Source organism: Moschus berezovskii, chromosome 28 (genome assembly GCF_049115385.1).
Source record: "Moschus berezovskii isolate FMDL1 chromosome 28, NW_MosBer_1.0, whole genome shotgun sequence".
In the NCBI taxonomy this organism is placed as follows: Eukaryota; Metazoa; Chordata; class Mammalia; order Artiodactyla; family Moschidae; genus Moschus; species Moschus berezovskii.
The window spans coordinates 9454878-9481719 of record NC_142487.1 but is presented as its reverse complement, the minus strand read 5'-3'; the positions used below and the strand labels follow the sequence as shown (position 1 = coordinate 9481719).

The 26842-nt window shown below is 42.0% G+C and overlaps 1 protein-coding gene across 5 annotated transcripts in view; it reads right to left on the bottom strand.

Annotated features, from left to right (window-relative positions):
- Positions 1-26842, bottom strand: part of PTPRM (protein tyrosine phosphatase receptor type M) — a 671212-nt gene that overhangs the window by 362799 nt on the left and 281571 nt on the right. For 4 of the 5 annotated variants that reach the window (XM_055417180.2, XM_055417182.2, XM_055417181.2 and 1 more), the window contains exon 5: positions 21580-21695. In XM_055417180.2, coding sequence (XP_055273155.1) covers positions 21580-21695 — 116 coding nt within the window. Of the gene's footprint in view, positions 1-1213; positions 1451-21579; positions 21696-26842 lie in introns of those variants that run through there. The other variant, XM_055417184.2, reaches the window with a different exon arrangement.

The following is a 26842-nucleotide window of genomic DNA, read 5'->3' as shown; positions in this document are numbered from 1 at the left end:
GATTCTTAACATCACCTAACACTGAAATGTGAGGGGAGAAGTTCCTTTCCACACTCCACAGCCAGGACCACACAAAGCAGGTTTCATCTCTGGGGCAGAGCTGTCTTATTCCATGCCCAAGACAGTAAATAAGTCCTTACTTATACACACTTAGAAATTCATTCTATGCTTCCCATAGTTTAAAGCCTCAAAAACGACTATAGATTTCAGTCCTATATATTTTTAGTACAGTTATCAGGAAAGAGGCTCTCTTTACCATGCTATTTGCAAGTATTAAGGAGAAAACAACCACCAAAGACCTTAAGGCAAATGCATTTTGTCTGATTATTCACCCAGCAACCATGTTGGGGGTCACCCCCATGCTGTCACTATATTAAGACACTAAGATCACCATGGTGGACAACAGAAAAGTGACCACAGTGCTCACAGCACTTCAGTTGCTGGGAAGTGTAGGCTTGAAATGCACACATGATCACCAGTGATGGCCGGTCAGGTGACTGGCAGAAATCATGATGGAGTTGTCTTTAGATATGGCAGCTGGTTTAAGGAACTGCTCTTGGAGCTGAGATCTGAAGGGTAAGCAGGAGCTGCCAGGCTAAGGGGAGGGTGGGAGAGAAGGAAGTGTTCCAAGCAGAAGAGGGAACAGGATGCTTGGGATGTTAGAAGGAGTGTAAAGCTTTGGAGGACGCCAAGGCAGCCAGAGGAACTGGGGAGGTGGACAAGCACCTGTGTATTCCAGGACTCAGAGTCTGCATGAAAGTATCTGTGTTTATAGGTGTGAGCATGCCAGGCTACCAATAATAAAACTCCTCTGTAGAGCTCAGTCAGTGATTTATACAAGCAAAGCCTTTTAATAGTTTTCTCTGTGATATTTTGTCAGTGTGTCCTAATGGACATGAGTTTGGGAATTAGACTGCCCAGGACTCCACACGTAACTTCAGAGTGATTTACCCTCCTGGCCTCCCACCCCCCTCATCTGTAAGAGATGCTGCAACTGTCAGGGAGTTATGGGAATTTAAGACACAGGCCCACTCACTGGTCTCCGCCCAGATTCTGGACCAGCTGAGGGATGAGCTCAAGAAAACAGGCGGACAGGCTGTCAAAACATTGCCTTTATTACCCATGAGCCTGGCCCTGCAGACTATGCAGAATACGGCTGATGTGCAGTAAGCATGGGCTTGCTAGAACTGAGCACAGAACAGAACAGACTCACCCGCCCGGCCACGGGCCGCACTAGAAAGCCACAAGGCCTCCCTATGTCAGGAGCTGCTGGCAAACACCCAGGATGGAGGAAGGGCTGCTGGAGGGAGTGTGTTCCCAAAGGAGGGGTTGGACCATGCGTGCTCCCAGCCTCCTGCCCAGCAGTTCCACGTGGACAGAGAAAAGGCACCGGGGTGCTACACCAGTACAGTTCCTGCCACAGCAAAGGAAACATCAGGGCTGGGGAACTACAGTTCCTATCATCTTTAGAACTAGCAATCCAGACAGCCTTGTTGATAGCTTAAAAAATCACAGAGCTGAATATGATGTTAAATATACTCCTTACATATATCACGTGTCTTTTTTCGAAAATGAAATCCTTTCAATCTGGTCTGACAAAGGGCACTGAAAAGTTATATAAACGAAACAAAACGTCAATCTAGCATTATTCATGAATTCAACAGGAGAAAGTATTTCTCTTTGTATTCCACACATTCAGTCTCCCATCCTCTCCCCCAAATAAATTTTAAAAAAACCTGAATTCTACCACTAGGAGTAACCTTAGACTGACTACTCTATAAAATTGTCTTTTTTCAAATCGAAAATAAAGCCAACCTTGTTAAAAAAAAAAATTGAACCCTGAAGAAAGGCAGACTTCACATCTGTAATTCTTTGTTTTGTTTATTAAAAACAAGGACAACATCCAAAGGGCTATCTATTAATATTTCTTTCTTTTCTTACTTGCTGCATGAATCTTGTAAAGATTACACTTCTATGGTCATCTTGTAATATTTTCCTAATGGCCTAAGCGTGTCTCAAATGAACATTTATTGAAAAGAATTCTAAAGGATGCCCTTGTGTATTCCTCATGAGTACTCAAGGCTGTGTGAAGGGCAGCCAAGGTTAAGGAAACCTCCGTGTCGGACGCATACACATGTCGGGAGGAGCATTACTTCCTATCTGTGGTCTTCATGACACTAATTCATCCTTTAAACAGCTTGAAACTGACAGCTCTACCCAACTCCAGTGAGTCATAGGAACCCTCAGGAATGGGCCTGTTTTTTTTTTTTTAAATCCTATGTATTTAATCACAGGGCTTCACAGGTGGTGCAGTGGTAAAGAATCCTCCTGCCAATGCAAGAGATGTGGAGACGTGAGACTAGGGTTTCAACTCTGCGTCAGGAAGATCCCCTAGAGAAGGAAAAGGCAACCCCCTCCAGTATTCTCACTTGCAGAATTCTGTTTATAGCTTCCCTCGCTTTTTGTTTTCACCCTGTTAGGGCTGAATTGCACCCCCACACACACACACATTCATATGTTGAAACCCTAAGCTCCAGCACCTCAGCATGAGGCTGCTTTTGGAAGCAGGGCCTTTAAAGAGGTGATTAAGGTAAATTGAAAGTGTTAGTCACTCAGCGGTGTCCAACTCTTTGCGACCCCATGGACTATAGCCAGCCAGGCTCCTCTGTCCACGGAATTCTCCAAGCAAGAATATTGGAGTGGGCTGCCATTCCCTTCTCCAGGGGATCTTCCTGACCCAGGGATCGAACCCGGGTCTCTTGCACTGCAGGCAGACTTTTTACTGTCTGAGCCACCAGGGAAACCCCATTCCTGAGGGTGGGCTCTGCCATTCCAGCCTCATTACCTGCCATTCCAGGAGCATTTGTGTTCCAGCAGAGCGGAATCAACTACCATCTCCCACAGTTTCAGCTGTCTTGGCTGTTGACTTTTACAAAGCTCTGCACACTCACTGTCTCCATTTGTCTTCCTTCGCTGCCCAAGAAATTCCAGTGTATCCCCCATCCTGGCCTCAAGTCAGGCCTTCTAGAAAGCAGATCCTCAGTCCCTTTTCTGGTAAGACTCCTTTTCCTGGTTTCCTGTGTCAGGCAGTATTTTCTAATAACCATATAAGGGAAAGAAATGTAAAAAATCTAATTCCCAGGACACTCAGTGGTAAATAATCTGCATGCAATGCAGGAGACACAGGAGATGTGGGTTTGATTCCTGGGTTGGGAAGATCCTCTGGAGGAGGAAATGGCAACCCACTCCAGTATTCTTGCCTGGAGAATCCCCATGGACAGAGGAGCTTGGTGGGCTACAGTCTACGGTGTGGCAAAGAGTCAGACATAGCTGAGCACACACACACAATCCAACATAAGGGAAAAGAATCTAAAGAAGAATGGAGATCCACATATACACACATATGCATATATATGTATGTATATCAGAATCACTTTGCGGAACACCTGAATGCAACACAACACTGTAAACTAACTGTACTTCAATGACAACAAAAAGAAGCAATCGATGGCTGGTTTCATGAAGAGGAAGGAGACAGCATCCTCAGAACACTGGGGCTGTGGCAAGGAGAGAGCGCACCCATCACTCTAATAGTGTCAGATCCCATTTCCTGGGTCCTTAGGAAAGGAGGAGGACAGCGTTCACAAGCCCTTGGCAAGCACCAGACAGCAGAACCTGTGACACCTCCACGGATCAGAGGAAGTAACATGGGATAAATGCCAGGAGAGCGGGATCAACTAGAAACCTGTTCACGATCAGAGGCTGGGGCTGCTGTCAGTGCGGATGTGGGAGGGTGTTTCTGGAGCCTTGGCTCAAGGTTATTTCCTCGACTCCTCCAACATGCCTGTCAATGCTTTTGATGGCATCACAGATACATTTGTCAAATGTATAGGTGACCAATAACTGGCATATGAATGGATACATTGGGATAAAAGCAAAGACTGCCTACCTCCCTGCTACTTGACTTCAGGCCCCACAAAGGCAAGGATCTTTCTCCAGGTTTTTTGCTGCTGTATCTATTGCATAGAAGCCATGCCCAGTGCATCCCAGGGGGCTTTAGTGGTAATACTGAAAGGGGTTTAGGCATTGAACGGGCAACTGAACAAATTGATTTTTAAGATGTTTTTGGTCCCCAGATACCCTTCCTCAGGTCAGAATTCAACAGGGAAGGCAAGGAACCGAGGCTGGCCTATTTTCTCTGATGCAGGGCAGTGAGAAAAGGTCATGAGGGCCCGTCCCCATCTGCCTCTCCATGACAGGGAGGGCCAGACAGGACAATGTGCTCAGAACTTCGGGGACCCTGAGCATCTAAGAAACCATGGGGAGACTTCGTTATTCCGGCAAAACAAAATGATGAAAATGTACACTGGGAAGAGACAGAACCTTTGTCAGGCAGTTTTCTCTCAGTTTTCACAGAGTTAGAAAGAGGTGACCCTGCCAGGGACTGGAGAGTGGTTCTTAATAGCATCACAGCAGGACAAGGAAGCACCAACAAGGATGGGACGGTGATGTTCTTTAGAATATAAGTTCCTGTAAGAGAGCCTCAGCATCCTTCTGACAAAACCCCCAACTCCAGACAGAGCAGGGCACCAGGTGTCCAGGTGTTAAAGCAACCTCTGACCCATCTTTTGTCAACCTAATGAGACAAGCATAACGGCCATGTCTGCGAGGAAATGATCTTAGTGGGTTAAATACAGCTTTTTAATAAAAGCAAGAGTATCTTCAAACACGCATGCATTTCAATTTGAGCAAGCCAGAGAAAAAGTCCTGATAGTTATTTAAATTAGACTTCCAACCTTCTTTCTGCAGTGGGCTAACTCTAGGACTTCTAAATGAGCAGTAATTTGCCAGCAAAAAAAAGATGCATATTAAGTCTTTCAGAAAGAGTTTTGCAATAACCAGAGCAATGATTGAAAGAAATTGAGGTCTGAGCAGTTAGCTGCCTTTAGAGCAAATTAATCCTATTTAGAAGCTGGTCTGAGTGCAGGAGCTAAGCATATACAGGGCAGCCAGAGGCGGCTCCTCAGCCACACAAGTGGATATTAAACCACACTTTCATTTCTTTAATAGGGAAAATAATCCACATATTCCACTATCAAATACGTCCATCTGTAAGATACTGATTGAAATCCTAACCACTGGGGTCACTAACAGTATCTGCAGGGCCAGGAATAATTTTGTTTAAAACATTTCCTGTAATCTAAATCTTAATTGACTATCTCAACAAATCTACTTTCTGGAGCCCACATATTTTTTAGTTTTAATAAATAATAACTAATCAAAGTGCTGGCCTTTGATTTCTAGACCATAACCAAGCCAGCACAAGTATTTATCAATGTGGAATGCTACAACTGGAAGTCTTACTCCCATTATCATATACTATAAATACGTACTGACAAATGTTCTTTAATTGGCTAATGGGGATACAGATAGCCAAAGTGAAAGTTGCTCAGTCATGTCCGACTCTGTGACCCCATGGACTGCACAGTCTAGGGAATTCTCCAGGCCAGAATACTGGAGAGGGTAGCCTTTCCCTTCTCCAGGATATCTTCCCAATCCAGGGATTGAACCCAGGTCTCCTGCACTACAGGTAGTTTCTTTACCAGCTGAGCCATAAGGAAAGCCCAAGAACACTGGAGTGGGTAGCCTATCCCTTCTCCATGGGATCTTTCCAACCCAGGAATCAAACCGGGGTCTTCTGCATTACAGGCAGATTCTTTACCAACTGAGCTATGAGGGAAGCCAACAGACAGTCAAAATAACATATTATTCAAACATATAATAGTCTTCCATGCATATTCGAGTAAAAAAATTTGATTATGAAAATTTAGAACTTTATTTGATATTTAGACACAGTTCAATATATATTTGCAATATGTGAATAATATTATTTAATAATATATAATAATGTAGTAACTAGATATACCAAAAAAAAGAAATACCAATGAAATTAGAAGTTCTTTAGTCTTAAAATCTGTTGATGAAGCTAATCTAGCCACATCAAACTAAGTAATCTGACAGTGCCTGACATTTCCTGTTGGGTTAAAGGTTTGGGTTTGCAAGGCTAGAACATGACCTTGTTACTTCTAAACTGTAATAACAGCACTTGACCATGAGGAGATTGGCAGAACCTACCTAGTTATCCATGATCTAAAAGGTAAGGTTAGTTAGTCATAAACAAGGCTGACAAAGGACATTACTTTTTCCCCAATCAATATGCCTTAAAACATACAAAGACTCTAGTCCCCTGCCAGGTTCCTCTGTCCAGGGAATTCTCCAGGCAAGAAAACTGGAGTGGGTAGCCATTCCCTTCTCCAGGGGAACTTCTTGACCAGGGATCAAACCCAGGTTTCCTGCATTGCAAGCAGATTCTTTACCATCTGAATCACCAGGGAAGCCCTAAAACATACAAGTCTTTCTGAAAAAAATAGTTGAAAAGATAAAGAAGGCACAAGATAAGGGTTAAAAGCCCAACAGTTCTGAATCTGAATTTGAACTGTCACACTGAAATGGAATTGTCACTCTGTCTTGATCTCAAGACAGACATGCTTTAATCTTAAATGTATATGCACACACACATATATATACACCATCTCCATCCAATAGGAAGATCCACAAACAATAATGAGTAGTAATAAGCATCTCTGTCCTCAGATTGCAATTTTTTTTTTTCAGATTGTAATTTCTAATTACCAGTTCCCCAGAAAAAGAACCAGGGCACCCTGGCAAAATGGCTCATTCCACATTATCAATATGGAAAATACTAGCCTGGAACACACAGTCACACCCAAAAGCAAGAAAGCCATGGAGATGGCCCAGCTTAGGCGACTCCCACTCTGAGTAAGCCCCACTGTTTAGGGATGGAAGATCTAAGCAGCAATAAGGATAATAAGTGCAACAGATCAAAACTCATCAAATGTGTTTAAATCCACCAGTTGATGATGACAGATGATGATGTCAATGACAATAATGGCAGTAACCCCTGTGGTCACTTTTAGGTGATGTTAGTGAACTATCTCACTATGTTGACAATTTGCTACAAAAGACAAAAATCATAAAGTATTTATATCACCTTCTTATATGATTTATATACCAGGACACCCAAGTGGTTAATAACAGGAGAGCTTTTCTTCTTAGATGTATTCTAGTGACTAAACCGGAGAAGGCAATGGCATCCCACTCCAGTACTCTTGCCTGGAAAATCCCATGGACAGAGGAGCCTGGTAGGCTGCAGTTCATGGGGTGGCAAAGAGTCGGACACAATTGAGCGACTTCACTTTCACTTTTCACTTTCATGCATTGGAGAAGGAAATGGCAACCCACTCTAGTGGAGAATCCCAGGGATGGCGGAGCCTGATGGGCTGCCGTCTGTGGGGTCGCACGGAGTCGGACACGACTGAAGCGACTCAGCAGCAGTGACTAAACAAAGAAGGACTGAGAACGAGACTGTTCTGCAACCCTGAATGAATCAATGACCCTAGGAATGAGCATCAATAGCCGATAGCATCACAAAGGAGATGTAATTGGCAAGACACACAACAGTCAGAATAACACACTAAATGATGCTACCAGAAGTCAACAGGCAAAACTCAAAACATGAGAGGCTGTGCAGGACAAACCCAGTCTCAACAACATCAATGACCACCACCACAAACAGAGGGAAATGAACAGAAATACTGAAGATAAAAAGGACTTAAGACACCCGTCACGGGGGTCGGATGGATTGTGAGACTGGGATTGACATATGTATACTTTTATACTACTATGTATAAAAGAGATAACTAATGAGAACCTACCACTTGTACATATATAAAGAAAACACTCATCACCAACTGCAAAGTGTGAACTTTACCACAATCACAAATCAAATAAAACTGCTAAAATAAATAGTTACTAGACAGCCAAGAAATATGAACACTGACTGTTTTCACAGGGCATACATGGTGATTATTCTATTATTCTAAGAGCTCTTATCTTTTTAGAGCAGCAGTTTGAGGCTAAGTCCATCCTGAAACTTGTTTTGTAAGGCTTGCAAGCTCAGAATGGTGTTTACATTTTTTAAAATGGCTGAAAAAAAAATCAAAAGAATAGTTTTTTGTGACAATGAAAATGATGTGAAACACTTTTCACATGTCCATGTATAAACCTGTTCTGAAACTAGCCACATTCATCCATTTCTGTGCTATTCATGGATGCTTTCATGCTATGATAGCAGAGAAGACCCTCTGGCCTGCAAAATTTAGTACCTAGCCCTTCACAGAAAAAGTTTGCCAACTCCTGTTTTAGAGAAACATTTACAGGTTACATAATATGATGACTGGGATCATCAGAGGGGAAGCAGTTGGGCACACAGGGGAAGAAAGTGGTCTTACACGCTGCTGGTTTTGAATTCGATGTTGGGTACAACAAGTTTGTTACATCATTCTCTCTAACTCTGTGTTTATTTATGATTTCTGTAGTAAAAATAAAACACCAGTGAAAGTAATCAAAGAGGACACTAATAGATGGAGAAATATACCGTGTTCGTGGATTGGAAGAATAAATATTGTAAAAATGAGTATACTACCCAAAGTAATTTATACATTCAATGCAATCCCTGTCAAGATACCAACGATATTTTTCACAGAACTAGAACATATAATCTCACAATTTGTATGGAAATACAAAAAACCTCGAATAGCCAAAGCAATCTTGAGGAAGAAGAATGGAACTGGGGGAATTAACCTGCCAGACTTCAGGCTCTACTATAAAGCCAAAGTCATCAAGACAGTATGGTACTGGCATAAAGACAGAAATATAGATCAATGGAACAAAATAGAAAGCCCAGAGATAATTCCACGCACCTATGGACACCTTATCTTTGACAAAGGAGGCAAGAAGATAAAATGGAGAAAAAACAGTCTCTTTAACAAGTGGTGCTGGGAAAACTGGTCAGCTACTTGTAAAAGAATGAAACTAGAACACTTCCTAACACCATACACCAAAATAAACTCAAAATGGATTAGAGAGCTAAATGTAAGACCAGATTCTATAAAACTCCTAGAGGAGAACGTAGGCAAAACACTCTCCGACATAATAAATCACAGCAGGATCCTCCAAGACCCACCTCCCAGAATATTGGAAATAAAAGCAAAAATAAACAAATGGGACCTAATTAAAATCAAAAGCTTCTGCACAGCAAAGGAAACTATAAGCAAGGTGAAAAGACAGCCTTCAGAATGGGAGAAAATAATAGCAAATGAAGCAACTGATAAAGGATTAATCTCCAAAATATACAAGCAGCTCCTGCAGCTCAATTCCAGAAAAATAAATGACCCAATCAAAAAATGGGCCAAAGAACTAAACAGACATTTCTCCAAAGAAGACATAAAGATGGCTAACAAACACATGAAAAAATGTTCAACATCCCTCATAATCAGAGAAATGCAAATCAAAACCACAATGAGATACCATTTCACACCAGTCAGAATGGCTGCTATCCAAAAGTCTACATGCAATAAATGCTGGAGAGGGTGTGGAGAGAAGGAAACCCTCTTACACTGTTGGTGGGAATGCAAACTAGTACAGCCACTATGGAGAACAGTGTGGAGATTCCTCAAAAAACTGGAAATAGAACTGCCATATGATCCAGCAATCGCACTCCTGGGCATATACACCGAGGAAACCAGAATTGAAAGAGACACATGTACTCCAATGTTCATTTCAGCACTGTTTATAATAGCCAGGACATGGAAGCAACCTAGATGTCCATCTGCAGAAGAATGGATAAGAAAGCTTTGGTACATATACACAATGGAGTACTACTCAGCCATTAAAAATAATGCATTTGAATCAGTTCTAATGAAGTGGATGAAACTGGAGCCTATTATACAGAGTGAAGTAAGCCAGAAAGAAAAACACCAATACAGTATACTAACGCATATATATGGAATTTAGAAAGATGCTAATGATAACCCTGTATACGAGACAGCAATAGAGACACAGATGTATAGAACAGTCTTTGGGACTCTGTGGGAGAGGGCGAGGGTGGGATGATTTGGGAGAATGGCATTGAAACATGTATGTTATCATATGTGAAACGAATCACTAGTTTAGGGTCGATGCATGTTACAGGATGCTCGGGGCTGGCGTTCGGGGATGACCCAGAGGTAAGATAAAAGGAGGAGGGAGGTGGGAGGGGGGTTCAGGAGGGGGAACTCATGTACACCCGGGGCGGATTCATGTCAATGTATGGCAAAACCAACCAATATAATATTGTAAAATAATTAGCCTCCAATAAAAAAAAATAAAGTTAAGTTTGAGACTCTATAAAAGTCTCAGCAAAAAAAAAGAAAAAAGGGTCTATGGTTATATAAATAATCAGGTCAAGTTTATTGAGAACAGATCTATTTTTTAAACAAGTCTTAATTTGGTTATATTTGATAAAAATGAGGGTGATTTTAGGGAGAAAAGGATGTTTCAATAAATGTTAAATCCCAGTTTGTTAACAGCGGTCTACCAATGGAGGTAGTAAGACTCATTTCTTGGATAGTTCCTTGCTGTTATGTGATATTAATGTAAAATTTAATTGAATTATTAAAGAACACCCTAAGTTTGTTTCTGAAGCTTATCTCAGTGATCTATCTTTGGATGAAAATCAGATGCCTCGTGACCTGCAACCAGGACTAAAAAAAAAAAAAAAAAGGACATAATTTAAAGGACTGTCTCCAACCTGGATGGAAGGACTTTTTTCAGAAGAAACTACACTACACCAGGATGAGAAGACGACGACATCAGAGGTAGACAGCTTGCCCAAGATGCTGGACCTGATTCGTATGATCATTTATAATGTTTTCTTGACTTCTTAGCCCTCTGCATATAAATCAAATTCTTTTCTACCATAGGCCTGATCCTCTGCTAGTTTTAGAAATTAATCCAATTGTCGGGTTTGTAGACATGTAAAAGCTCATTCGGCTTATACAAAAATTCTGTTAGACTTGTGCCATCCTAGTGTCCTTAAACCATGGCAACAGTCTGCTTCTAAATTGGAAAATTAAAAACAGTAGCTAGAAATCAGAGTCAGGGCTATGGGAAATCCAAGATGGCTGCTTGGCTTTTCCCAGCTCCCTGACAAACCTCATTTTTTATTTGATGGGTTAAAGCCTCCCTGGCTACAGGGCCTCCATAATGAAAAATCACGGAATATTAAGTTTTGTAAATTGTTAAATTAAGTTTCTAGTTTTGTTAATGTCTAGTGTTTACTAAGACTCACTGCTGAGACAGTTCCTTGTTACGTGATACTGCTAAAAGATTTAATTAAGTTATTAAAAAGGACACTCTAGGTTAGTTTCTAAGGCTTATCTCAGTAACCAATCTTCAGATAAAGGTCGGATGCTCCATAATGTACAACCAGGAGATTAACACCAGACTATAATCATTTAACGAATGAAGTCAGGTGACTTGGGGTATATCAGGCTTTATCTAATGAAAGTTCTTGACTTATAATTCTTATTTTACTAATAACTGCTAGCTATGGCTATAGTATTTTCTATGTCACTTGTTTCACTGAGCCTGTGATATAATGCTGAACTGACAGTTCCATATGAGATCAATAATTGTAATAATGTGACTCTGGGTATGGGAAAAAGCAACAAGAGGAAATATTTTCCTGGACCAGAAGGCTAGTAAGACAGTGGTCCAGAGACTTTTGCTACTTGCAAGGCCTGGTCCAATTTTAGCATACTGAGTGGCCCATCACTTCCCTAGACCTGGGAATGAGCCTTCCCAGCACCGCGGGACACAATGGCCATGAAATGGTGTCACATGGTCAGATATGTGGCTCTGAAGGGACCCTGCTGACTGAAAGTTGATCCTTGCCAGCTGCCTCTACAAAGATTACATCATGACCATTGCAAGCTGCTGACCTTCAACACCCGCTGAAAGAAGTTCAGGGTGAAAATCAGGAATGAGGCACTCTGTGCTCTGAAAAAAAAAAAAGAAAAAAACTGGCAGAACAGGCCTTCAGATAGTTAGATTTTTTCAGGAAAAGGTTTTATGAGTTCCAATTCTTGCATCTTCTCATACCTAGAAAAACAGTGACGTCATTAATGGTGAAATCTGCTTTGGCTATTAAAAACAATTTTTTTTTTTTTACAATTAAAATTCAAAATAGAGTAGCTATGGTTCAGACATCCTGGGAAATAACTATTTCCCAGATATCCTGAAAAATATTATGGGTGTGATTTCAGATTAGACGTTGTGACCTAATGTAGAACTTAATGCTCCTGTAATTCATTTTTGCTTCTGTACTTTGCTTGCTGCTTGTAAAACCAGAGTTACTCCATTTTAAGATAAGGTTGTTTTTAAGTAAAGATTCCTAACATTGTTTTTGAAAAAAGAAAAAAAGAAAATGAAAAAAAAATTTAAAAATAAATTAAAAAAAATAAAAACACATCAATACTTTGGCCACCTGATGCGAAGAATCGACTCATTGGAAAAGACCCTGATGCTGGGAAAGACTGAGGGCAGGAGGAGAAGGGGATGACAGAGGATGAGATGGTTGGATGGCATCACCGACTCAATGGACATGAGTCTGAGCAAACTCTGGGAGACAGTGAAGGACAGGGAAACCTGGTGTGCTTCATTCCATGGGGTTTCAGAGTCAGACGTGACTTAGCAACTGAACAACAAATATATAAACTAAATAATCAACAAGGATTTACTGTGCAGCACAGGGAACTATACTCAGTATCTTTTAAAAATAAAGCAAAATAAAAAATAAAAAGAAAACAACTCGAAGAAGCAATTAGAAGAAAATCTCTTCTTTTTGCATTTTTAACAACTGTTTGCTGTTGCTGCTGCTGCTAAGTCCCTTCAGTTGTGTCCGACCCTGTGCGACCCGATAGACGGCAGCCCCATCACAATTTCCCCAGGAAAAATAGATGGTTTTGCTGCTAGCTCACAAATACTGCAAAGCCATAGGAATCAAAGAACCATTCTGTCCAGGTGTCATTTGCGTCCTGCAAAAGTAGCAAGTCACACTGCTACAAAGATCCCCCCACAGAAGGAAAGAAAATGCAATTTGCCAAAGGGGAAGCCACATGCCCAAGGTAGTGGCCCTCTCTATAGCAGCATTCGCAAAACTAATCATCAGACACACAGCACATGGCAAGTGTAGGATACACACTTCCTGAGAGAAAGCAATCACTGGCTTCCATCTCAAGAATAAACAGAAACTCCATTAAATCTGTCACTTGTCCCTCATCTTTAGTGGACATCACTTCTCATAACAGAGACACGCATGATTTTCTTGCACCTGGACAATAGCCAATTCCGTTTGCTTTGAATGAAGGGAATGAAGGGTGGAGAAATAGGAGAAATGCAGAAGCGAATAACGATATGATTTATGATTTCAAAGTTCATCCCCTATAGGAGCTACCTGACTGCCACTGTGTGTCAGTCACGGAAGTCTCTGACCTTGTCCCAAACTGGGTCCCTCTAGGACTAAAAGCACCATGAATTTTTCTCTATTCCGTTTCTCTGGTCTTAAAGACAATTTTGATATTAAAACCCATCCAAAATTGTGAAATTTCCCCCCTACTCTCTTTTTCTAGGTACAAGAAGATCAAACCAGTCAATCCTAAAAGAAATTCCAAATATTCACTGCAAGGACTGATACTGAAGCGGAAGCTGCAATACTCTGGCCATCCGACGCAAAGAGCCGACTCACTGGAAAAGACCCTGATGCTGGGAAAGACTGAGGGCAGGAGGAGAGGGGGCCACAGAGGAAGGGAGGGTGGAATGGCATCATCAGCTCAATGGACGTGAGTCTGAGCAAACTCTGGGAGATGGTGAAGGACAGGGAAGCCGGGCCTGCTGCAGTCCATGGGCTCACAATGAGTTAGCCACAATGGAGTGACTGAATACCACCACCCCCAATTCCAGATAACTAGACTGAAAATCTTCTAGGGCTTTCAAAATTACCTAAAGCAGCCATGTTTAAGTCCTAGCTAAAATATCCTCCAATTTTTCTTCCCCTTCCAAAAAGAAGAGAAAGAGAGAGATTCTAACAGTGTCCAAACTCTCCAGGGTCCCCGCTGTAGGGCCCAGATCACCAAAAGCAGATAAACAGGGTAGCGGATGCTGAACTCTCGATCTCAGGAATTCTGCAGCAGGGCTTTCTGCATCTCCCCTTCTCATGACACAGCTGAGGATCCTTGGAAGCAAGAGACACACACGAACCCTTTGATGAATATGAGGAAAGAAAGAATAAATGCTTTAACAGGATGTGTGGTTCCTGGGTTCAAAGCCAGCAGTCCTCAAGGTTAGTAGTTGATGCTTCTCTCTTCCGTCCTCCTACATGAACCATCCTGACCTGCAGTTTTCACAGCACATCCTCACATCCTGACCCAGCAGTTGTCAGATCCCATCAGAGGACAAGGCCGTTGGACAAGGCTCCAGCGACTCTTGGCCCATCCTCCTCAAAGTGCCAGCCACTTACACCTTCTTTGACTGAGCCAGGTAATATCACAAAAAAAAATTGCAATTTTTAATCAATTTCTCCCAGAATCTCCGTAGACATACCCTACTGTTTCATCCACGTGAAAGAAACCTTCACCTTTAAATGGAGGTAATGGTCCGTCTAGTCAAGGCTATGGTTTTTCCCGTGGTCATGAATGGATGTGAAAGTTGGACTGTGAAGAAAGCTGATCGCCGAAGAATTGATGCTTTTGAACTGTGGTGCTGGAGAAGACTCTTGAGAGTCCCTTGGACTGCAAGGAGATCCAACCAGTCCATTCTAAAGGAGATCAATCCTGGGTGTTCATTGGAAGGACTGATGCTAAAGCTGAAACTCCAATACTTTGGCCACCTCATGTGACGAGTTGACTGACTGGAAAAGACTCTGATGCTGGGGGGGATTGGGGGCGGGAGGAGAAGGGGACGACAGAGAATGAGATGGCTGGATGGCATCACCGACTTGATGGACATGAGTCTGAGTGAACTCCGGGAGTTGGTGATGGACAGGGAGGCCTGGCGTGCTGTGATTCATGGGGTCGCAAAGAGTCGGACATGACTGAGCGACTGAACTGAACTGAGCTGAATCCAAAAGCATACCAGTTAAAAGATACGATGTAAGCTTTCAAGGTTGTTGGCTTCACGCTGAATATTCAATATTATATCATATAGATGGATACTGAACTGACTAAAACAATAATGGATGTGATTTCAACCACTCAAAACTTTAAGGAAAAAAAAAAAAACTTTAAGGAGCCAATGGTTCCTATAGCAACTGAAGACATTCCTTTCTGTGCCTTCCTGGTATTTTCTATGACAGTAAGTGGTATTAAATTTATGCTTTAATATACAGGGTCTAAAACACCCAAGTTAGGCTTGACAAGGGAACCATAATTTGACTCCCTTTCAAATCATTTTATGGTTTTTATATATAATAACAAAATCATTCTGATATATAGCTGGGATATTTTTTTCCCTCACAATCTATAAAGGAAACTAAAAGCCACCAAGAAATGTTGATCAAATACACACATTCTGAAACATAAAGCTAAGGCAACATTCCACACACACGAATACAATTTTCATCTTGTGTGTGTGCTAATTTGCTTCAGTTGTGCCCTACTCCTTGCAACCCCAAAGACTATTGCCCGCCAGGTTCCTCTGTCCATGGGATTTCCCAGGCAAGGATACTGGAGTGGGTTGCCATGCCCTCCTCTGGGGGATCTTCCTGACCCAGGGATCAAATCAACATCTCTTTATGTCTACCTGCAGTGGCAGGCAGATTCTTTACCACTAGCGCCACCTGCGAAGCCCATAATTTTCATCTTAAATGCCGATAAAAGGTATGTATCACTTAAATTGCCAACTGATGATTATGAATCCATGAAGATCTGGATCATCGTTCTATGCAAGAGGCATTACAGTTAAGAACATAGATTTTGGACTTAGATGGCCTGGCTCAAATCCCAGTTTTTGTTACTAGCAACAAGGCAACGCAAAAATCTCTGAAACTTTCCAAGACCCAGTTACATCTTTATTCTGTAAATGGGTGCATAAAAGAATTCTCATAGGGATCAGTTAAGAGAAAAAAAACATTGCTGAACATAGCCTAGAGTTGTGGTCCACTGCAGTCCATGGGGTCGCAAAGAATCGGACATGACTGAGCAACTGAACAACAAGAAAATGATGGTTCCAAAGTTAATGCTGATATTTTCACAGTAAATCTGAGAATATTTGGTTAACAGGCTAATATCTGAAATACAAGGTCAGTCAATCAGTGGAGAAAAGTGTCCAAGTGACAGAATTTACTCATTTATAAATAAGCAAATATATTTATACATATAATTGACTTTCACTAACAAAACAGAACTATCTACAATACATATAAATAATTGGACAGATGAGTGTGTTAAAGTTCCCTATTTCTTCTGAGCTTGTTTTTTCATTAATAAAATGGGGAATTTAATTTGAAGATTGTTTCAAATTCAGGCTCTACGTAATTCTGTAATGCTAAAAAGTGAGCCATTTAAAATTGATGGAGATAAAAGGATGGTTTTCCAGGTTTCCTTCACTAGCTACTGTTCACCTAATGCGCAGTCCTGGGCTTGACCAAAGCTTCCATCACTCTATCTACCTTTGTAAAGGCATCTCAAGGATTCTCTGGTGACTCAGTGGTAAAAAATCTGCCTGCCAATGAAGGAAACACGGGTTCGATCCCTGGTCCGGGAAGATCCCACATACTACATAACTAAGGCTGTATATGAGAACTACTGAGCCTATGCGCTAGAGCCCATTTTCCAGAACAAGAGAAGCCACTGCAATAAGAAGCCTGTGCATAGCAACTAAAGAGTAGCCCCCACTCTCTACAACTAGAGAAAAGCCTGAGCAGAAACAAAGACCCAGCACAGCCAAAAATAAACTGATTAATTTTTTAAAACTTAAAAAAAGAAAAGGCCTTTCCATCAGCTCCTTGTTTTCTGGCATTTGTCCTGGAAGCTGGATCACCTTCATTTCCCACCCACATCTGAGTCTGATGTGGTAGCTGAGTTCTGTAGATCGGAATGTTTGCGTCCTCCTCCATATTCATATGATGAGGCCTACTCCCCACTGTGACTGTAATGGAGATGGGGCTTTTGGAAGCTAACTAGGTTGAGATGTACTTCCTTGGTTGCTCAGATGGTAAAGAATCTGTCTGCAATGTGGGAGACCTGGGTTTGATCCCAGGGTGGGGAAGAGTCCTCTGGAGAAAGGAATGGCACCCCACTCCAGGAGTCTTGCCTGGAGAATCCCATGGGCAGAGGAGTCTGTTAGGCTACTGTCCATAGAGTCACAAAGAGTCAGACATGATTGAGCAACTAAAATTCAATGTTCAGATGAGGTTGAGATGAGGTTGTGCATGTGGAGTCTGAACGGTGGAATGATGGCCCTTACAAGGGGAGGAAGAGCCCAGAGGATGCACATGACTATGCAACAAGAAGTTGTTGGTCTGCAGACCCAGGAGCTGGTCCTCTCCAAGAACATGCATGCTGGTCCTGGAACTTAAGACTGCCAGCCCCCAGAACTGTGAGAGATAAATGTCTGTTGGTTAAGCCTCCCAGTCTACAGTATTTTCGTTACAGTGCTTTGGTGATTTACTGAAAAGCTGAAAGAGGTACTATAAATGCTAATTCCCAAGATAAGCCTATGGAAATAAATAAAATTTTAAATATTTCAGAAAGAACAACAGTAATTCTAATATAATTACATGTGGCTCAAAGGGTCAATGACTGTATGAACACATGTAACTCAAAAATTGATACCATCAGCAAATAATATTTAAGTATAAAAAAGAACATCTAAAATTCTATTTTCTCAGTATCTTACATATAAACATACTCTAGGATATTTCAAAATGTAGGCTCCACAAGTGATCAGAAAGTTGATAACAACAAGAAATGCACGCTCCTGTTTTGGTTACTTGAATGGCTTTCCAAATCTGTTTCATTTGAGTGTCTCCCACGGTTACAGCCCAGGTTCATGCAAAGATCACCATATCTGATAGTACACAGCAAGATACTCAGCAGATTCAATGCACATCAGTCTTTTTTTTTTAACCACATAAAAATCCTTTGATAGATGCTGTCTTCCTCCTGCATACTGTCTGGAAGGTGTTTTAAGGATTTTGCAGCTGTAATAATGGAAGCTGATGAGCTGTGGTTCATTTTGTTGTTCTGTATTCTAGAAAGACCAGCTCCATGCTAGCAATAACCTACATGGCCCACGGATGAGATGGAGAAGACGGAAGCAGATGGGGTCCATCTGTTAACCATAAACACTTCTTCATTAGTGTCATCCTCAGATTTATGTGTGTTATGTTTTTGAGAAAGACTCTGACATTGATTATATTTAATCTATATTTTTAAGCAATCAAACCACTGGCCATTTTTCATAGATGTGGATCAAGATGTGCACGTTGTACAGATGGACTTTTTTTTGTCAAGATGCCTCCTGGATGTAACTCATGTGATGTCAGTTACATCCAAATCCTTCTAACAGAGTGGTAAGTGCACACAGACTATTCACCTAGCTCTGGATATGAGAAGCCAGCACAGCAGAGTGGGATTAGCCTGGAGTAGAAGTGAAGAAACAGGGTTGTTTCCAGGTACACCAGCTACCTTCCTGACTCTCAACAATCCTGCACCTCAAACTCACCTGTAAAAAAGTACAGAGCCAAGGGAGGCACCATGAAACTCTGAAAAATGCATTATGGTAGAATTCAAAAGATGTAATGCAAATTACTGTGTAATGTAAGTATAAATGATCACACTTCACAATGATGCTGTTTTTGTTCAGTTGCTAAGTCTTGTCCAACTTTTTGCGACTCCATGGACTGCATCATGCCAGACTCCCCTGTTCTTCACTATCTCCCAGAGTCTGTTTACACTCATGTTCTTTAAGCTGGTGATGCCATCCAATCATCTCATCCTTTGCTGCTCTCTTCTCTTCCTGCCTTCAATCTTTCCCAGCATCAGGGTCTTTTCCAAAGAATCAGCTCTTCGCATCAGGTGGCCAAAGTATTGGAGATTCACCCTCAACATCAGTACTTCCAATGAATATTCAGAGTTGATTTCTTTACGATTGACTGGTTTGATCTCCCTGTTGTCCAGGGAACTCTCAATTAAATAAAGGATGTTCCCCAAATAAAGGATGTCCTATTCATTTCTAAATCTTGACTTACTACTGGGAAGATTCAAGTGACAGAAAAATTTAAAACAATCTTTCATTCAATTTTCTGCCTGAATCTTAGAATTATTTTCAGGAGCCAAGCGAATTGAGATGCAGAAAAGCATCTATTTAAAGTGTTATAACATTAGAGGAAGAAGGAAGAAAAGTACATACTCATACCTCCAAGACCAGAGGGATTTCGTCTAGTTTTCCAGGTCTGCTTCTCCCCACAACTTGTAAAAAATGGCCTGAAGCAAAGACTCAGGGCCCAGGCAAGAGAGCAGGAGGACTCTGTGAAACCACCCCCTGCCACAAACCTTTATGCTGCCGGAAATATTTCATACAAATTCAGGTTAATAGAAGCCATCCTTGCAAGCAAAAGACTCTTGTCTTATTTCATCCGCTATTAATAAAATAAACATCTCCCCACAAAATGCCTATCCAAACAGAGGAAATAAATTATTGAACGCTAAAACTATTCGAACAACACAGACTCGCAAGCCAAATAACAGGCTGAGTCCAGGACGATCTCATTGTCACTAAGAATTTCAAAGTGACCCCAATTCTGTCTTTGTCATCAACCCCTTCTTGACACAACCCTTCTTGAAAGCTGCAGGGCAACATGCAGTCACGGATGTTAGAGAACCCCCAAAGCATTTAAGGTGTCTCTTCCAGAATGTGTTCCCATTTGTCAATGTCCTGCTGACAAATCCTGGGATAGCACAGTTGGCTGTTTTTCATTTCCCCCAGAAATGGAGGAGGAAAAAAAATGACCGTTGACTTCAGTTGTGATGATTCAAAGAATACAGGATTTAAAAATTATAGCATGCGTTCATGCTCAGTCATGTCTGACTTTTTGTGACCCCATGGACTGCAGCCCACCAGGCTTCTCTGTTCATGGCATTCTCTAGGCAAGAATACTGGAGTGGATTGCCATTTCCTTCTCCAAAGGATCTTCCTAACCCATGGATCAAACCTGCGTCTCCTGCATTGGCAGATGGTTCTTTACCACTGTCATCACCTGGGAAACCTTTACATTTTACAGGGCATCAGGCAAACGTGACACATGACAATTGCTGCTATGCTGCAGAAGGAGACACAGGACAGGTGGAGAGTGATGTGTACCGAGAAGTTGGCAGGCGTGGAGCAGAAGCCCAAGTGGAGTGGGACAGATGCACAGAAGTGCTGGAATATAAAGCAGGTCCACAGCAAACTAAAATAAACAACCAAACCAAACCAAAACCCACTATAGGATCCCTCAGGAAAGAGGGGTGAAGTCAACACGAGTCAAGGTGGGGAACGAGCAGCCTATGGACCGATGCACAGCAAGAAGCAACAAGAATGAAATTGGAGAATTCTATGGGGGAAACCAAACCAAGAGTCTAGACAAGTGGATGGCAAACTGGTTAGATGGCACAGGTCACTTAATCCCATTTGGTCAGAATTCTTGAGACCCTTGATCTGTCCATGAAACGACTGGCTGTGCAAAATATAGATGGTAGAGTTTGCAAGACAATAAAACAAGACACATACATGATGATGACACTAAAAAACATCTACTTATTTTTTTCTTTAAAAAAATTTATTTATTTTTAAATTGAAGGATAGCTGCTTTACAGAATTTTGTTGGTTTCTGCCAAACATCATCATCAACAACAACAAACTGTCTACTTAAATGCTCAAAGGGCTTCCCAGATGGCTCAGTGGTAAAGAATTTGCCTGCCAATGCAGAAGACCCAGGTTCAGTTGCTGGGTTGGGAAGATCCCCTGGAGAAGGAAATGGCAACCCCCTCCACTCCAGTATTCTTCTGGGAAATCCCATGGACAGAGGAGCCTGGTGGGCTACAGTCCATGGGGTCGCAAAAAGTCAGACAAGACTTAGCAACTAAACAAAACAGAACAAAAAGAAATAAAAATGGTCAAAAGTAAAAGATGTGTTACTAATTTCTAGGTTTAGGTCTATGGCTAGGGAGTTGAGAATTAATAAAAATGCCTATAAGTTTGTGCGTGACATGCCCAATGTGATTCTTTGGGTTTTTATCAAGAGGATGAACAGGGAGAGGGTATTATATTTTGGACTCCATCATCTTGCTCTAAAAGTAACTCAGTAATCAGATCTTCCAAACAAGATGGCTAAGTAGAAGCAAGGGCAAAACCACAAATTGACAGCAAGGTTTATGAAGAATAACATTGAACTTGTCTCAAACTCTTTGTTACCTGGCTACACACTGTGGAAGCAAGAGAAGAACTGGGGAGACGGCTCAGAGTATCCTCCTCCTCCCTGCTGGTGTCCTGACGCTAACCGGATCTCTGGGGCCCTCCCCAGGGACAGGCTCTCTGCCCACTAGACTCACTCTGAACCATGAAAGTGAGTTACTGTACCTGTAGCCAGAGCCTGTCTCCAGCCACGGTCCTGCCGATGGCGCTGCACTGGAACGTGGCAAACTGGCCAGCGTTGACTTCCACGTTCTGAATCCGCAGGAAGTGGGGTGTTCTGGCTGCACGAAGACAGAGAAGGAAAGGTGTTAAAAGTGAAGGTCTGAACCCGTTTGTGTCTTTTCAATCTGTCTGCAATTTCGGGCCTTTCCCTTTTGTTTACTTTTGAAGAAAAGAATGCCTTTGCTTCTAAGAGCTTTAACGATTTCATTACGCCTGTAAAAGACGTTCCGGAAAGATCTGCTGTGTTCTCTAACAGCCAGGCATTCTGGGATAGAACCAGACGGAAAGAAGATATTTTATGGTTCCTGCTGTGCAAATTATCATAGCTCAGCAGTCTTCTTGTAATAACAGATCTGTATTAATAAAGATTACACTGAGGCCTAATTGATGTTTTGAACAAAAACATATTAGATATTTATACTAGGAACATGAAAAGAACAGTAAGAAGTTAAATGATGTTGTCAAGGAAACTTTTTAAGCCAAGTAAGGAGCTGTGAGTAATATATATTTTAATACAACTAATTGGTATGCAGCACTCCTCATGTAATATTTCCCAGCGACCAAAATACTCTCCCCATAGACAGACTCTGCAAAATTACACTGGAACTGCTAGAGCACGGCGGGTTTTGCTGATTCTTACTTCCAATTCAAGGAGAAAGAATGATTCCAACTGCTAAATAGCATTAAGTTTCAGAACATGCATTGTCCATAGGGGACACCTGTTTCAACAAAGCATCGTTCTATTTGATCTGAGAAGCACAGATCCATTTCGGTAGCACGCTGAAGACGTCCATTGAGGGACTGGAGGGATGGGTTGGGAATTAAACTTTATGATAACTTCTCCTTTTAGGAAAACACTCTCTTACCACTACAAGGATAAAGTGAAAGAATAGCAAGAGGTGGGGTAGGGGGAGGTTCACTTCAGTTCAGTTCAGTTCAGTCCTCAGTCGTGTCCGACTCTCCGCGACCCCATGAACCACAGCACGCCAGGCCTCCCTGTCCATCACCAACTCCTGGAGTTCACTCAAACTCATGTCCATCGAGTCGGTGATGCCATCTAGCCATCTCATTCTCTGTCGTCCCCTTCTCCTCCCACCCCCAATCCTTCCCAGCATCAGAGTCTTTTCCAGTGAGTCAACTCGTCGCATGAGGTAACCAAAGTATTGGAGTTTCAGCTTTAGCATCAGTCCTTCCAATGAACACCCAGGGGGAGGTCAGGGAGTAGAAAAGAAGAAAACAGGATGGTGATGTTTTCTGGGAGAAATAGAGAACTCTGAACGACAGCTAGAAGGCATCGTTTATGCCTTGCCAGCCTGCGCCCCAGTGCCAACATGTCTCTGGATCACACCTTTCAAAGAATGGTCCACCACTCCTGGGCACACAAAGATGATATATAGCAGTAACATTAGCCTATGAAAAACATAATTAGGGGGCTTCTCTTAGCAGTCCAGTAGATAACACCTTGCCTTCCAATGCCGGGGTTGGGAGTTCAATCCTTGTTTGGGGAGCTAAAATCCTACAAGCCTCTCTGCCAAAAAACCAGAACATAAAAACAACAGAAGCGTTATTGTAACAAATTCAGTAAAGACTTAAAAAAGCACAATTAGGAGTGAAAATGAATTACTATCCAATAACAAAGAAAAATGTAGCTTAATACCAATAACACAGAGGAAACCCCCATTACTCACTTAAAGATCAGCAATAATGGCAACAATGCGTTCATGATGCCTAGCATGCAAAATGTCCTCAGTAATTTCTAAAACAGCAGTAACTCTGGGTCATTGTCTCTAATACTATTATATTCACTTCAGTTCAGTTCAGTTCAGTCGCTCAGTCGTGTCCGACTCTCCGCGACCCCATGAATCACAGCACGCCAGGCCTCCCTGTCCATCACCAACTCCCGGAGTTCACTCAAACTCATGTCCACAGAGTCCGTGATGCCATCCAGCCATCTCATTCTTGGTCGTCCCCTTCTCCTCCCGCCCCCAACCTTTCCCAGCATCAGAGTCTTTTCCAGTGAGTCAACTCGTCGCATGAGGTGGCCAAAGTATTGCAGTTTCAGCTTTAGTATCAGTCCCTCCAATGAACATCCAGGATTGATCTCCTCCAGAATGGACTCGTTGGATCTCCTTGCAGTATAAGGGACTCTCAAGAGTCTTCTCCAACACCACAGTTCAAAAGCATCACTTCTTCGGCGATCAGCCTTCTTCACAGTCCAACTCTCACATCCATACATGACGACGGGAAAAACCATTGCCTTGACTAGACGGACCTTGGTTGGCAAAGTAATGTCTCTGCTTTTTAATATACTATCAAGGTTGGTCATAACTTTCCTTCCAAGGAGCAAGCGTCTTTTAATTTCATGGCTGCAATCAGCATCTGTAGTGATTTTGGAGCCCAAAAAAATAAAGTCTGACACTGTTTCCACTGTTTTTCCATCTATTTCCCATGAAGTGATGGGACCAGATGCCATGATCTTTGTTTTCTGAATGTTGAGCTTCAAGCCAACCTTTATATTCACTTAGAAGCCTATAAACTATTTCTCATTAACTTAATCAAATTCCCCTTAGTCAAGAACAGCGTAAGTCTATGGTTTTTAAAGATCTGTGCAAAAAGTCCTTGCGTCAAGTTTCTTTTTCTAACTCTTCCTTCCCAAAAAGCTGAAAGAACCATTGTTTTCAAAAAGGGGCAAAAGGTAACGTTTTTTGGAGCATTTCACTGGGCAGAAACTTTTCCACTGATGATTCACATGTGTTCTCTGAAGAAGGTTTTTTTGCCATCATTTTACTTGTGGGTACTTAGCCAGTGAGAGCCAGACATGGAGTGGAAACTTGGGTCTGGCCAGTTCCAAAGCTCAGATGCTGCCCACTAGGCAACACTGCTTTGTAACTAGGTGAATGCCTTTCCCGGGCTCCGCATCCCACCAGGTACGGCTCCTGGTCTGACTGCTGGAATTCAAGCTCCTTTCAAGGCCCCTCTCCAGTGCTGTTCTTTCCACAAAGCTTGCATGGCTTCCCTCAGCTTGCTGTCAGACCTCTGCACCATCACTTGTCCTCTGTCAGGACATCTCGCTGGTGTTACCCTCTCCTGTCCTCCTACCTTTCCTCTGGCTGCAGGTCACTTCCACAGACTGGCTTTCTAACACAAAATGTTGGGTGTGTAGCCATCTTTCATGACCACTTGGGCAGTGTCACCCCACCTGGTTAAACCCAGGGTCCCTCCAGAGTCTGCGCTGAAGGGTTGCTAATTATTTTGAGTATCACCCTGGATATATCCCCACATAGATAAGCTACTAAAAATTAAAAAAATTTTACTCTCTTGGGATAAACCATAATGCAAAAGAACATTAAAAAAGAACATACGTATGTGTATAAGTGAGTCACCCTGCTGTGCAGCAGATTGGGGTGACATTGTAAATCAACTATATTTCTATTTAAAAAGACATAAAGGTACTGATAGGACTTCCCTGGTGGCTCAGACAGTAAAGCATCTGCCTACAATGCGGGAGACCTGGGTTCCATCCCTGGGTTGGGAAGATCCTCTGGAGAAGGAAATGGCAACCCACTCCAGTACTCTTGGCTGGAAAATCCCACGGACAGAGGAGAGTGGTAGTCTATCTACAGTCCATGGGATTGCAAAGAGTCGGATACGACCGAGGGATTTCACTTTCACTTTCAAAGGTACTGATGATATATATTCTTATTTGCAATGTATAAGACAGCCCACACCATGGTCAGTGCTAAAAATGTGTTTATTACCTTGCATGAAAAGACTCACCATTATTAAATTTGCCTTTCTTTGATTACTGATGAAGAAAGCTTTAAAAATCCACTGAGAAATGTCCAAGTGCTGTTCATGTTTGTCTTAGACCTTGGTTTCCTACCCTGTACCCCACCTGTGATCCTTCTCCTTTTCTCCCTCCTTACCCTCCAAGGCTGCCAGCATTCTCAAACCCCTCTTGCTTTTCTTATGCTCTATGACTGAGCTCCCTTAGCTTTTCTCACCCAGAAGGGCTCATCCAGGTGTTGTGGGGCTGCAAAGCTCTGCACCCTCCTTGCAGGAATGCAAGGAAGGTCTTTCTTCCCAGAGTGACCTCTCCCCCAGAGATCTGCAGGTTTTCAAAGGCTCCCGCACCTTCTAACTGGCACACAGGGAAAGCTAAAAAACATTTAGTTTGCAGCATCAAGAATAAGTTTCCCACAGACTAAAATCATTTACAGAAAATGAATTTCAATCTTGAAATTTTAAGTTCATTCTTTACTAGGCATGTCAGGATCGTTATTTTCGAAGAGCAAGGGTGGGCCACACATATTGTTTTCCCTTTTTCTAATGTTAACGGCCTGTTTTTGAACTGCTGTAAAATAGCATACTTCATTTGTATCCAAATCCAAACTGCCTCCTGAAATGACTTACCTAGATCATCTTCATTTACATAACCCTCCTACCAATATGAACTACAATATTAAAAGATGTCCAATGTATTTAAAATCAATTCCATTCTTTTTCCTAAGATTTTTGATTTAAATAATTTTTTACCTTTAGAAAACACTTTTGATAATAAACATTAAAATTAAAGAACGTATTTTTTAATTCAAATTAAAAACCTGAATTTTTTCTAAGTACTTCGTTTCTTAATCATATATAAATTTACCTTTAAGAAGCAGCTTTGGAAATAGATATGCTTTTCTGCACTATGTATCATGCGATTTTTTTGAGCCCATGGACTGTAGCCTGCAAGGCTCTTCTGTTCATGGGGTTTTTCAGGTAAAATTACTGGTGTGTGTTGCCATTTCCTTCTCCAAGGGATCTTCCCAACCCAAGGATGGAACTCACATCTCCTGTGCCTCCTGCATTGCAGGCAAATTCTTTTAACCGCTGAGCGATAGGGGAAACCTGCACACTTTATGATTTTTAAATGGAAAGCATTTGGTAACCTGTGGTGGAGACACTGGTCTGCAGACCTAAGCTTGGGCCTTCTGAGAGAGGCTGGTAAACACCCACTTTGATCCACCAAGGCTCACAGTGACTCCAGGAATGTTCCTACAGATTGCTTATTTGTACTAATCGAAAATCACTGCAGATGCTGATTGCAGCCAGGAAATTAAAAGACGCTTACTCCTTGGAAGGAAAGTTATGACCAACCTAGATAGCATATTAGAAAGCAGAGACATTACTTTGCCAACCAAGGTCCGTCTAGTCAAGGCTA